The sequence below is a fragment of the Diabrotica virgifera genome, chromosome 3, assembly GCF_917563875.1.
Source record: "Diabrotica virgifera virgifera chromosome 3, PGI_DIABVI_V3a".
Classification (NCBI taxonomy): domain Eukaryota; kingdom Metazoa; phylum Arthropoda; class Insecta; order Coleoptera; family Chrysomelidae; genus Diabrotica; species Diabrotica virgifera.
In genome coordinates, this window is record NC_065445.1 from 208,654,300 (window position 1) to 208,667,822 (window position 13,523).

General features: G+C 32.5%; 1 protein-coding gene across 1 annotated transcript in view; it reads left to right on the forward strand.

The window, feature by feature from the left end:
• The first annotated feature begins 8,841 nt into the window (after positions 1-8,841).
• Positions 8,842-13,523, forward strand: part of LOC126881523 (aldehyde dehydrogenase, dimeric NADP-preferring) — a 103,037-nt gene continuing 98,355 nt past the window's right edge. Inside the window, exon 1 of the mRNA XM_050645836.1 lies at positions 8,842-9,401. Coding sequence (XP_050501793.1) covers positions 9,020-9,401 — 382 coding nt within the window. The 5' untranslated portion in view covers positions 8,842-9,019. The remainder of the gene's footprint in view (positions 9,402-13,523) is intronic.

Below are 13,523 nucleotides of genomic sequence, written 5' to 3' on the forward strand. Positions count from 1 at the left end.
ACTCTTACAGGGACGGCATCTCGAACTCTCACCAAAGTTTTTGCCGTTAGGAACTCGACATTGTCCACATCTTCGACCATTCTCAAACTTCCCTCTCGGCAGTGTTCATCAAGTCTGGTCATCAGAATTTTCTCACTATTACCGGGTATGGTTACGTCGCATGTAGTTAGTAAGCGGATGACATCTTCTTTATCGTCGTGAAAGGGCAACTCTTTACCACTGATCCTGAGAACTCGATTTTGAATATCCAATATTGCCCCAACTTTTCTTAGTACGTCCATCCCCAATATGAACTCGTCGGAGATCTCGGCAATTAATACTTTGTGTTTAAGTGTGGTCTGGCCAATGGATACTGAAATATTAGCCTCACCAGTCGCTGTTCTAAGCCTTACTGTTGCAGGTGATAATTTAAGATGGCCTCGTACTACTTCTGGACGTGCGATAGTTCTTGTTGTTGCACCTGTATCCACCAAAAACGATCTACATCTATTATTGATACGACCTTCGATGTATAAGTTGTGGATTCCACCGGAGGACGTAAGGTTAACAGTTACTATGGGGGCTCTAGTTCTCGAGGTCGGCAGTTGCCCCTTGGTGTCGACCCGCTCTAGTTTTCCGACTGCTGTACGCGCGGTCTTCTTACAATTACGACTAATGTGGCCTACGTCACCACAATTTTAACTCTCCATCTTCTCGTTACGAGCTACTCTCCATATTATTTCTTCCACACGTTCTTCGTTGTTTTCATCACTTTATTCAATGGTTCTTACTCTATGGCTTCGTGAAATTTGACTAGCCGTTTCGTGTGCCAATGCAATAGCAAGTGCTTCATCTAAAACGTTCGGTCTTGTTAGTCGTAAAGCTTGCTGTAGTTCACTATCTTTCAACTCATGAGGTATCTACAGCAATTTCTTCTAAAATGCTGATCTAAAACGCTCTAAAACTTACAGATCATATTAAAAAGTAAAAAAAGTAACTTATGAAGTGGTATATTTGGGATATTAATAAAAATGAGTGGTTTTAACGACATTGTTAACCAAAAAAGGGACCAACTTAATTTTGGGCGTAATTTGCTTACTTTGGATCTTAGTAACTAAAAAATAAAGCTTTTCTTAAATAGGTACTTGAAAAAAGTGTTTTTATTTGTGGAAAAAGACATATATTCACTCGAAAATAACTCGAAAAGTATTGATTTATTAAAAAAACGACAGTTTTAGAATTAGTCAGTTTATCCAGTTCCGGACTTATTTTGAACGTGTATTTTTTCATCCCCAAGAAGGGGTGGTGAAAATTACCCTCAGCAACTTAAAACAAAAGCACACATCGGCACAATATCACTTTTTCTTTTACATCTTAATGCATTTTAAAGATCTTTAGCTTCATCTGCAACTATTACTCCGGTCAACTTACGCATCCGAGGCTACAAAAATTACCATCAAGCTGAAAATTGGCAGGATTGTTCAAAATACCGTCATAAATGGAATCTAAAAAGTCCTCATAAATCCGACCCGTGCTAAAAATTTTACGCGGGGTCAAAGGTCACCAAATAGGGTTTTAGCGATTTTCAGCAAAACGGTAAGTTTTATAGTAAAATTAGTTCTAACAAAAAATGTAGATTAGATAATCATCTATAAAAAATGCCTTTTTACTTTTTTTCCTAAGAGCCACCGTTTTTGAGATATAACGATTCAAAAAGTGGTAATCGTCATAATATGCGCACACGTTTCCCCACTACCTTTGAGGTAGTGTACTTAGCGCGTTTTTTAACGTGGTTTCCGCAGTAGGCCTATTCCACGGATCTTTTATGATTCTGTTTAATTTAAAGCCATTTAATAATTGATATTGGCAAGGGTTAAAAATGATAAAAGTTATATAAAGCGGTATAAATTAAAAAAAAGGGAAATTTATCAAACTGGTTCATAATTTCCTAATACTTCTACTTCCCTTGTTCTTGTTCTCATTGTTCTTCTTGCTCTTCTTCATCTTCTAGTTCTTCTTCTTCTTGTTTATCCTGGCTGCAAGTAAATTGTCCCAATAATGAGACATCGCATGGCTCCTCGATAGAATCAAATGAATCCTCAATTGTTGGTGATTCAACATTGGAGCACGACCGGTTTTGACAATTAGTGCATGCTACCGAACAAAACAGTCCAACTTTTTTGCAACCATATTTAGTGCTACATCCCTTTTTACAGTTGCAAAAAATTGTGTTCAGGAGTTTTTCCGGCGCAGGGGGGAGTAAAGGTTGAATTGGTTCTAATGAACTGTCGACTAATTTCCATCCCCAGTCTTTTGAATCTAGCTGATAACCAAGCCACACTTGAACTTGGTAATATACCCAAAAAAGATGTTGATGAGCAGCCGCTGAGGTTGGAGGAAGACAAGATAACTGCACTTGTTTTTTGTTTCGAGTACTTTTAAAAAAACATGCATATCGAAACTTATCTAAGCACGTAGTTTTCTTAGGCGCTCCATACATAGAGAGACGAAAGCTAATTCCGTTGCAAATAACTTCTTGTGGAGTTGAATTAGTTTTTTTTAAACCTCAGCACATTCAAGTAAATCTTGTTTTTCAAACATTTTAAAAACAGTCGTTTTACCCCTCCTGAAAAATGCAGATGTCGTATCACAGCCAGTTATTGCGTGTAAAAATAGTATATGATTTTGACATTTTGCAAAAGTAGATAAACTTTTCGATGAATGTATTTCCGATTGGTGTTGAGCTTTTCCAGATTTTAAAAAAAGATATTTTTTTCGTATAAAAATTTATACCATTTTTATTCAGTTGCAATGCGAAGGCAAAACAATCTTACTTTTCAATTAGAATACGGAGTACAGTCCAGTCCCTTGAATCGCGATTTTCAGCTCTTATTGGAGCCTTCATCGGAAAGAACGTAGGCACTGTTCTCCATATTTTAACTGATTCGCATCGAGAGCTTTTCCCACCCATTGCAACCGAAGTGATGATAGTAGGTGGCTAGCGCCATCTGGCATTGAAAGACGAAGTAGTTTTCAATCCTAATAGTAAATTATTAATATTGAAAATATTAAAAATATTATGATTAATTATTTATATGGGAAATAAGCCACAATTAAAATGAAAAAAATAATTTTATTAACGTTTCGACGCCCAAATCGGGTGCCGTTGTCAAAATACAAAATATTACAAGTAATATTTTGTATTTTGACAACGGCACCCGATTTGGGCGTCGAAACGTTAATAAAATTATTTTTTTCATTTTAATTGTGGCTTATTTCCCATATAAATAATTAATCATAAAAATGCCACAAGGAAATAGCTTCAGAACAACATTAAAAATATTACTAAAAGATTTTTAAATTGAAAACTTATTGGTACACTTTCCTGGTGACACCTCCAAGACTTCTACAATTTGCAAGTCAAATGGATGCTGCAGTGAAGACGAGAGGGAAGGAATTCTACACTATGCAATTCACATCCCCCGTCTGCAGCTGGTAAAGTTTTAATGGAAAAATGCACCTAGTTACTCTACGGAGTAATACGATATAAAATAAAAATATATACCATTTTTATTCAGTTGCAATGCGAAGGCAAAACAATCTTACTTTTCAATTAGAATACGGAGTGCAGTCCACTCCCTTGAATCGCGATTTTCGGCTCTTATTGGAGCCTTCATCGGAAAGAACGTAGGCACTGTTCTCCATATTTTAACTGATTCGCATCGAGAGCTTTTCCCAGCCATTGCAACCGAAGTGATGATAGGTGGCTAGCGCCATCTGGCATTGAAAGACGAAGTAGTTTTCAATCCAAATAATAAATTATTAATATTGAAAATATTAAAAATATTACTAAAATATTTTTAAATTGAAAACTTATTGGTACACTTTCCTGGTGACACCTCCAAGACTCCTACAATTTGCAAGTCAAATGGATGCTGCAGTGAAGACGAGAGGGAAGGAATTCTACACTATGCAATTCACATCCCCCGTCTGCAGCTGGTAAAGTTCCAACGGAAAAATGCACCTAGTTACTCTACGGAGTAATACGATATAAAATAAAAATGTATACCATTTTTATTCAGTTGCAATGCGAAGGCAAAACAATCTTACTTTTCAATTAGAATACGGAGTGCAGTCCAGTCCCTTGAATCGCGATTTTCGGCTCTTATTGGAGCCTTCATCGGAAAGAACGTAGGCACTACGTAGGCACTACTACTAAAATATGGAGAACAGTGCCTACGTTCTTTCCGATGAAGGCTCCAATAAGAGTCGAAAATCGCGATTCAAGGGACTGGACTGCACTCCGTATTCTAATTGAAAAGTAAGATTGTTTTACCTTCGCATTGCAACTGAATAAAAATGGTATACATTTTTATTTTATATCGTATTACTCTGTAGAGTAACTAGGTGCATTTTTCCGTTGGAACTTTACCAGCTTCAGACGGGAGATGTGAATTGCATAGTGTAGAATTCCTTCCCTCTCGTCTTCACTGCAGCATCCATTTGACTTGCAAATTGTAGAAGTCTTGGAGGTGTCACCAGGAAAGTGTACCAATAAGTTTTCAATTTAAAAATCTTTTAGTAATATTTTTAATATTTTCAATATTAATAATTTACTATTAGGATTGAAAACTACTTCATAGTTTTTTCGATTGGAGTTCTACCAGTGAGTAATACGAGCAAGTCTACATCTTCTTCTACAACAACAGTTGTATTTGTTAAATTGAATTGCTCTATGGCTGTTTCAATTATCATTACGTCAGCAGCATTATTAGCTTGTTTTACCTATATATTTTTAGCAATAAACTTATCTTTCAGCATTGAAATGAACCGAGATTTGTTGTGAGTAATTGCAAGAAATTTCTGTTGAGTGGTAGATACTGTCATAGATTTATCAAATAAAATATTAGAAGATGAAGATGTTGCTGAAGTTCTACGACGTTGTTCTGCAGCTTTAATATTTCTGGTAAAATCATTAAAGCCATCAAATACGACAGTAAATCTGGGACCAAAATGACGCCGTACATACTGAACGTATTTATCTAAGGTAACGTTGAATGTTTCTTCGCTATCCCACACAATGCGATGTAATAGATATCCTCCATCAATGATGTATGTCGCTTTTATGTTGTTTATATTAATATTAACCTTCTGGAAACAATCGTAAATGGCAGACTTTTGTGTTTTACGCATTCCAATGTTGTCAAACAATAATAAAGGGTATGGAGCCAATTCATAGCCAAAATATTCTTCATTTTCATCTTGAAATGCCGCAGTAACACTCATTAGTTGAAACAATAATACAGAGACATTGTTCAAACCCTTCTGAGAAAAGAATAGGTAGGGTGATTAGATTAGCCGACAAACGTGTTTATTCCGACATAACCCATCTTTACAAATTGAACTAAGGCGCATAAATAAAAAGAATTATTATAAGTTAATACTTTTTCATATCAATTTACTATTTTTGTTGGGATAAAGCCGTAAAATTCAAATAATTCTTATTATTTTCGCGTTACATTCACTTTGTAAAGATTTTTTTGTTGGCAATGTAATATGATACAGCTTATACATTGCATCCCTCGGTAGACCGCAAGCTGTATAGTAGAAACATTATCATATTTATAGTCTTATATTATTATGTGTAATATAAGTTAAGTTAACCGAATGAATATTATGTTTACTTGTATTACAGCTTCAGTGATGTATATACCTGGTGTACTAATACATATTATATTATGACGATTAGAAGTCTTTCAACTCTTTGAATCGTTGTATCTCAAAAACAGTGGCTCTTAGGAAAAAACTATCAAGATATTTTTTATAGATAATTATCTAACCTACATTTTTGTTAGAGCTAATTTTACAATAAAACTTACCGTTTCGCTGAAAATCGCTAAAAACCATATTTGGTGACCTTTGACCCCGCGTAAATTTTTTAGCACGGGTCGGATTTATGAGGACTTTTTAGATTTCCTTTATGATGGTATTTTGAACAATCCTGCCAATTTTCAGCTTGATGGTAATTATTGTAGCCTCACTCGCTCACTCCTATTTTTGAGTCTAACTAGACCGGTCTAATATTATATCTTTAGCTTTAAAAAAATATCTGTAAAATTGTAAATAGCCCTTTAAACTTGAATAATATCCTCTTAAAAGTGGGAGTGATTCTGTCGTAATACTGGGATGTTTTCAAAAATACATTTTTTGAGACGTACCTATCATGTAATGAATAAAATTTTTGAGATTTTTTTTGAATGAAACATCGTTTCGTACGAGGTATGAAAAGTAAATTGTGTAAGTTGTAGATTTTTATATGTAAAATTGTATTAGTACTACATATTAACACATTTTTATATAATTTTTAAACAAAATTCATGTAAGTCCCTGCTTCTACTGAGTCTACAGACCTCACACATATACCATTTTTTCACTTTTTGTAAGCTATATTTTGGCTAAGAATATTTTTTTCAATAAAATATTTACTTTTTGAATTATTCACGAAGAACCGTCTAAAAAGGTGTTTTTTTTTTTAATGAACATATTCACTCTCAAATATCTCAAAAAGTATTGACTTAGCGAAAAAACTCTATAGAACAAAATAAGTTGCTTATAATTAGTCAGTTTATCTACTTCCGGACTTATATTGAACGTATATTTTATCATCCTCCAGGAGTGAAAAACACCCCCAGGACAAAAGCACACATCCCTACAATATGTTTTTTCCTTTTACATGTTAACTATCTGTACTTATGCCAACCAAACATGTCATATTCAAGCAGTTCTTTAAAATCTAGTGATTTTACAATATTTTACCGTGAGTGAATGGACTATTACTACAACTACAATGTAGTTGTATATTATTATGTCATAACAATATATTACATTATTATATTATTTTTTTTTTATTTTCCATGGAATTGTGGCACCACGAAGTATGCAACATCTACAAAGATGTGGCTACTAATACATTAAACCGAAATCTTCGCCTTAATTTTATAATGTTTGTTTGGTTCTATCAAAAATCCATTTAAGTTTAGTTAATATCGTCTAAAGTTAAAATATTGTAGAAATCCAAATTAAAATAATATGTTCTTGTTTGTTTATACTTTTTTTATAATAATAGTACCTATTATTTTAGATAAAAAAAATATTCTCTAATAAAAAGTATGCTGTTATGCATACAATAAGTACCTATTGTATTAACTAAAGAAAAACAGATTACAAAATGTAAAAAAAGTATAAACAGTGAGCAGGTAATGTTTAAATAGCAGGTATATACAATATAAAAACTTCTATACAGGGTGTTTCATTAATAATTGTCCATATAGTAACTGGAGAAACCTTAGCACAAAATACGAAGATTTAACCTAAAACACTTAAATAAAATGTAGTTCCTTACTGAGTTACAGGGTGTTTTATCTAAAAATTGAAAAACTATTTTTGCTCAGCATTTTAAAACTATTCGACGTATCCTTTTCATACTTGGCAGAAAGTATAGGTACTATACGAACTACTAAATTCCGTTAAACAAACGTTTCTGGATATTACCAGAGGCGTACGACGGGGGAAAGTGAATGGTTGACCTTTTCCAAATTCTACGCCACTGGCGGAATTGCTATTTTAGTTCAATTTTTAGATTCTCCAATACTTTCTATGAAAATAATATACTCTTCATTCGTAACGATAAAGTCATTAGTTTTCGAGATCTTTGAAGTTAAAAATGAAACTACACGGTTATTTTGATTAATGTATTGTGTCGCTTCATTTTTAATTTCAAATATCTCGAAAACTAATCACTTTATCGTTACGAATAAAGAGTATATTATTTACATAAAAAGTATTGGAAAATCAAAAAATTGCACTAAAATAGCAATTTCGTCAGTTGCGTAGAATTTGGAAAGGGTCAACCAGCCACTATCCCCTGTCGTACGCCTCTGGTAGTAGCTAGAAACGTTTATTTATCTTAATTTAGTAGGGTGTACAGTGTCTACACTTCCTGCCAAGTATGATAAGGATACGCCAAATAGTTTTAAAGTACTGAGTACAAATAATTTTTAAATTTTAATCATATGAATCATATCATAAATTAATAAAAATAATTGTGCCGTTTCATATTTAACTTCAAATATCTCGAAAACTAATAACTTTATCGTTACCAGTGAAGAGTATATTATTTACGTAGAAAGTATTGGAAAATCTAAAAATGGCACTAAAATAGTAATTCCTCCAGTGGCGTAGAATTTGAGAAGGGTCAACCATTCACTATCCCCTGTCGTACGCCTCTGGTAGTAGCTAGAAACGTTTGTTTATCATAATTTAGTAAAGTGTATAGTAGTCGCACTTTCTACCAAGTATGAAAAGGATACGTCAAACAGTTTTCAAATGCTGAGCAAAAATACTTTTTAAATTTTTAGATAAAACACCCTGTAACTCAGTAAGGAACCACATTTTATTTAAGTGTTTTAGGTTAAATCTTCGTATTTTGTGCTAAGGTTTCTCCAGTTACTATATGGACAATTATTAATGAAACACCCTGTATACTTGTAGTATATAATTACATTTCTAAAAATATGTTGTATAATAAGCTATTTATTTTGATTGTCTGAAAGCTTGTTAATGGAAAAAGCGTATTTTATTTAAATATTTTTACTCTTCAGATCTTCTGAATGCTATATCATTTTTTAAAAAATAATTAGTTTAACTGATTTCGACTTTTTTATGATTTCGAAAATGTAATTTTCCGTACCGTACGGTCTATGCTTACGAACTTCCTATTTTGTTTGAACTTGACACTTGACAATGTCATTGCTGTCATAACAAAATAATGACAGTATTTTTTTCATATGTTCTGTGTCAATATAGAAATTGTTTTTAACTTTTTTGTTTTGATTGGTTTGTAAACTGGTTAAGGTTAACAACAATAATACGCAGCCCAAGATCTCAGCACACAATCACAATCTCATCACAGTTAATTAAGCAAACAAAGTGAGTGTGTAAAACGTTTCCTAAAGAAAGAACATTCAAAAGCTCCTTCAGGATGTCTCAAAAAGCCGAACATGTTGTTAATTCTCTCAGGAATACTTTCGAAACCGGAAAAACAAAATCTGTGAACTTCCGAATAAAACAGTTGAAAAACCTTGTGAAAATGATTGACGACAATACTCAAGCTATTGCCGTTGCCTTAGGTCAAGATCTAAGAAAAAGTAAAATCGAATCTATTTTGATGGAAGTTGATGTTATAAAGAATGAGATTAAATACATATTGATGCATATCCATGACTGGACAAAAGCTGAGAAACCGTCAAAAAGTTTGGCTAATGCATTGGATTCTGTTTATATTTTGCATGACCCTTATGGAGTTGCCCTCATCTTAGGTGCTTGGAATTATCCTCTACAGCTTTCCCTTTCACCAGTGGCAGGTAATTTTTTATTTATTAATTACTCATCTAGATTGTATCACTTGAATTTTCATTTTATTTGCCTTCTTCCTTATAATATCCTTTAACCCTTCAACATCAGGAATCGCATATATGTGCATAAGTTTGCTTGCCACATATACAGGAGACCCATATATTCACTTGCATTAAAATGTACTTCAGAGAGGGAAACGTTATAATCATTTTTATAAATAATTAATAAAACATTTATCTTTTGTTCTTGTTTATTCAATTTTACACTAATGAACCTGTTTACATTTGTGGTAAATGTTGGGAAACCCATATATGTGTGGGAGTGTTAACCGGGAAGCGCAAGGCCCAAAAGTCCCCTCATATGGGGCACTGCACGTTAAAAAATTGCTGTTGTGTAAGGGTTAATATAGTTATCAATGACAGTATCCCTTATCCAACTCCCACATGGCTAATAAAGGGAACACTATAATAATTAAAAACAATTATTGTATCCAAGGTATACAGGGTGTAACAAAAATACAGGTCATAAATTTAATCACATATTCTGGGACCAAAAATAATTCGATTGAACTTAACTTACCTTAGTACAAATGTGCACAAAAAAAAGGTACAGCCCTTTAAGTTACAAAATAAAAATCGATTTTTTCGAATGTATCGAAAACTATTGCAGATTTTCTATTAAAAATGGACATTTGGCATTCTTATGGCAGTAGCATCGTAAGAAAAAATTATAGTGAAATTTGGACACCCCATAAAAATTTTATGGGGGGTTTGTTCCTTTAAAACCCCCCAAACTTTTGTGTACGTTCCAATTAAATTATTACTTATTGTAGTACCATTAGTTAAACACAATGTTTTTAAAACATTTTTGCCTCTTAGTACTTTTTCAAAAAATCAGTTTTTTATGAGATATTTCGAATATTTGTCAAATCCACCACATATTTGTATATGGTTAAGTACGATTATGGAGACTTGGTAATAATATGAACATTTATTTATGATTTACATTTTTAGGGATATTTTGAACCATATTAAAAAAAAGTCACATCTCGATGAAAGGTGCCTTTTTGAAAAAATACAAAGAGGCAAAAAAGTTTTAAAAACACTGTGTTTAACTAATGGTACCGCAATAATATTTTAATTGGAACATACACAAACATTTGGGGGGTTTAAAAGAACAAAACCCCCATAAAATTTTTATGTAAACATATTAAAAAATAAGCCTCAACTCAATAAAAACTGCCTTATCGAAAAAATACGTAGAGGCAAAAAAGTTTTAATAATATTCAATTGAACTAATGGTACCACAATAATAATTTAATTGAGACGTACACAAAAGTTTGGGGGGTTTAAGGGAACAAAATCCCCATAAAGTTTTTATGGGGTGCACAAATTTCACTATAATTTTTCTTTAAGATGTTCCTGCCATAAGAATGCCACATGTCCATTTTCAATAAAAAATCACCAATAGTTTTCGATATATTCGAAAAAATCGATTTTCATTTTGTAACTTCAAAGGGCTGTAACTTTTTTTATGTGCATATTTGTACTAAGGTAAGTTAGGTTCATTCGAACTATTTTTGGTCCCAGAATATGTGATTTAATTTAAGACCTGTATTTTTGTTACACCCTGTATATATAGTGATTCTTATCTCTTTGGGCCTTATCTATTTTAATCTTTTCTTATTACATATGTTGACTTTAATATACACTCTCAGACAAAAATATTGCAAATTTTATTTTGTCTGTTTTTGAATTTAGCTTTTAGAATGTAGAATATAGTTTTTGAATTTTTTGAGTAGCCCTTACGGGGGCCCTGACAATATACATATTTAGCATATTTTGATACATTGCTGCATATTTAGGGATAAACCACATATTTTTGCTTATTTTTGACATTTCAGTCAAAATTCGCTATATTTATAAACCAAATTGTACAACATTAAGTTTATTGGCTGGAAAATCTAGTGATTCAATATAGTAAACCTGATTCATGCAGTGTGTTAACCTCGTTGTTTCTCCTGATTCTCCATATGCTGTCTTCCTCTTGCACTGGGCCATATACTTTTCTCGTATCTTTCTCTCGAATGTCCTGAGTTGGGCTTCATCTTTTTTCATCATTACCCAGGTTTCACAACCATAGGTTACAACAGGTCTAATCAAGGTTCTGTACATAGTCATTTTGGTTCTTTTATCTAGTAATTTCGATGTCATCAATCTTTTATTAGCATAGTATGTACGATTTCCACTGGAAATACGTGCATTAATTTCGCTACTTACGGAATTCTTCTGACTGATTTCTATGCTCAGATATGTGAAGGCATCCACACGTTCAATAGTATACTTAGTTGTCTATTGCTATATTATTTTCATTCTCAGGTGTTCTTTTGATGGTCATTTAAAATCTCTTCTAAGATTGACAATTTCTGCAAATTGAAGGAAATACATGGTGGGTGGTTAATTGTGCCGGTGAGTGCATATGCAGGGTTGGAATAAAGTATGAAACCAAGTAAATATGTTTGGAACAAAAACGACAATATTCATGAAATTTTACATGCAATAACACATAACATACCTTTTGCCATATTTTTTGTTAGGTCAGTCAGGGTAATTGGAAACAGGGCTGATTGGAAACAGTACTCACTATGGCTAGAAATGAAATATTACAACAATATCACATACACAGAATTACAATTCCGTCTTTGCTTATTGTGTGGTATATTATTCATTTGTTTACACATACTAAGTGAATGTCCATTCTGTGCAATTTAAATTTGATTGTTTTAAACACATAAATTGATTTAGAACAGTGCCAATATTTTACAAATTTTATCTCTCTGTATTAAGTAGGTATACTGATTATATAATTTATAGTTACTACAAGAATATTTATATTGTCTACAATGTTAATTTGAATGTTATTTATTACAATTTTTTATGTTAAGGTTACAGGTCTTGCCATTTTTAAAATGTTGAGGAAGTACATACGGAAAAGAGAACCAATGAAATACTCTTTGAATAGTTTAAAAATGAGGTGGCAGATGTTAAAACAAAAAAAAAGTAACATATATAGGGAGGCTGCTGCTTACTACAGTATTGCACATTGCGTTATTTACAACTGCATAAAGGGTAGAAACATACCAACTGATAAGATGGAACTAGTGTGCCTACTGCATGGTTAGCCAAAATTGAAGACCATATTGTTACGTGTTTAACCCGCGAGTAGTCGCGTCACCAATTTTTATCCTTTTTCGCGATAATTTGATGAAAAATTTTGCAGTTTTGAAAAAATTTCGTAAGTTCCTCGAGGAAGGGTGTAGTAATGCGTAGGAATTTTTTTTTCTTCTTCTTTTTGTGGAATTTATGGCTTTGGGGAGAGCCAATTAGCTTTAACCCGCGAGTAGTCGCGCCGTTAGATAGAATCTCACATTTCATCCTTTTTCGTAATATGTACTGTAAAATTTGTCAGTAACGGCCACTAAAAATGAAAGAACTATTGGCCGATATAGAAAGGTGGACGGTATTGCCGTTGGAAGGTGGTCGGTAACACAGGTTTTTTTAATAAAATTGTTAGAAATATATATTTTCAATATAAAAAGTAGATAAAAATAGTACAAAATAAAAATTTGTTTTAAATTCGTATTTTGAGATAGGCGACTATCGACGTTACAGAAGTGAGCGCGACTACTCCCGGGTTAAAAGCCTGAGATTGTTGTTTACTTTTACTCCATTTTTTAGTTTTTTTTTTCAAATTACTGGGGTAAATGGAAACTTTGAATATCTTATTTTTTTGTAACTTTTTCTTACTAGTTTTTAAGACATTCTACTGTAGACTTATCGTATAATAGCCAAAGCCTTTTATTTTACTATAGTAGGTATAAAACAGTATATTTTTAAATAAATTTCAAATGCTTAGATGTCATATTTCAAATAGTGTGTCCAATTACCCTGACTGACCCTACTACTGTAAATAAACTTGCTTATTTAATTTAAATGGACACCCTGTATATTTTTTACATATTTTAAAAGATATGTTATTCCTAATTCATACATACCAAGTTTATCAGAAAAAATTTGTTAAAACGAGAAACAAATTACTTTACACTTAAAGAATGGGTATACAATATATTT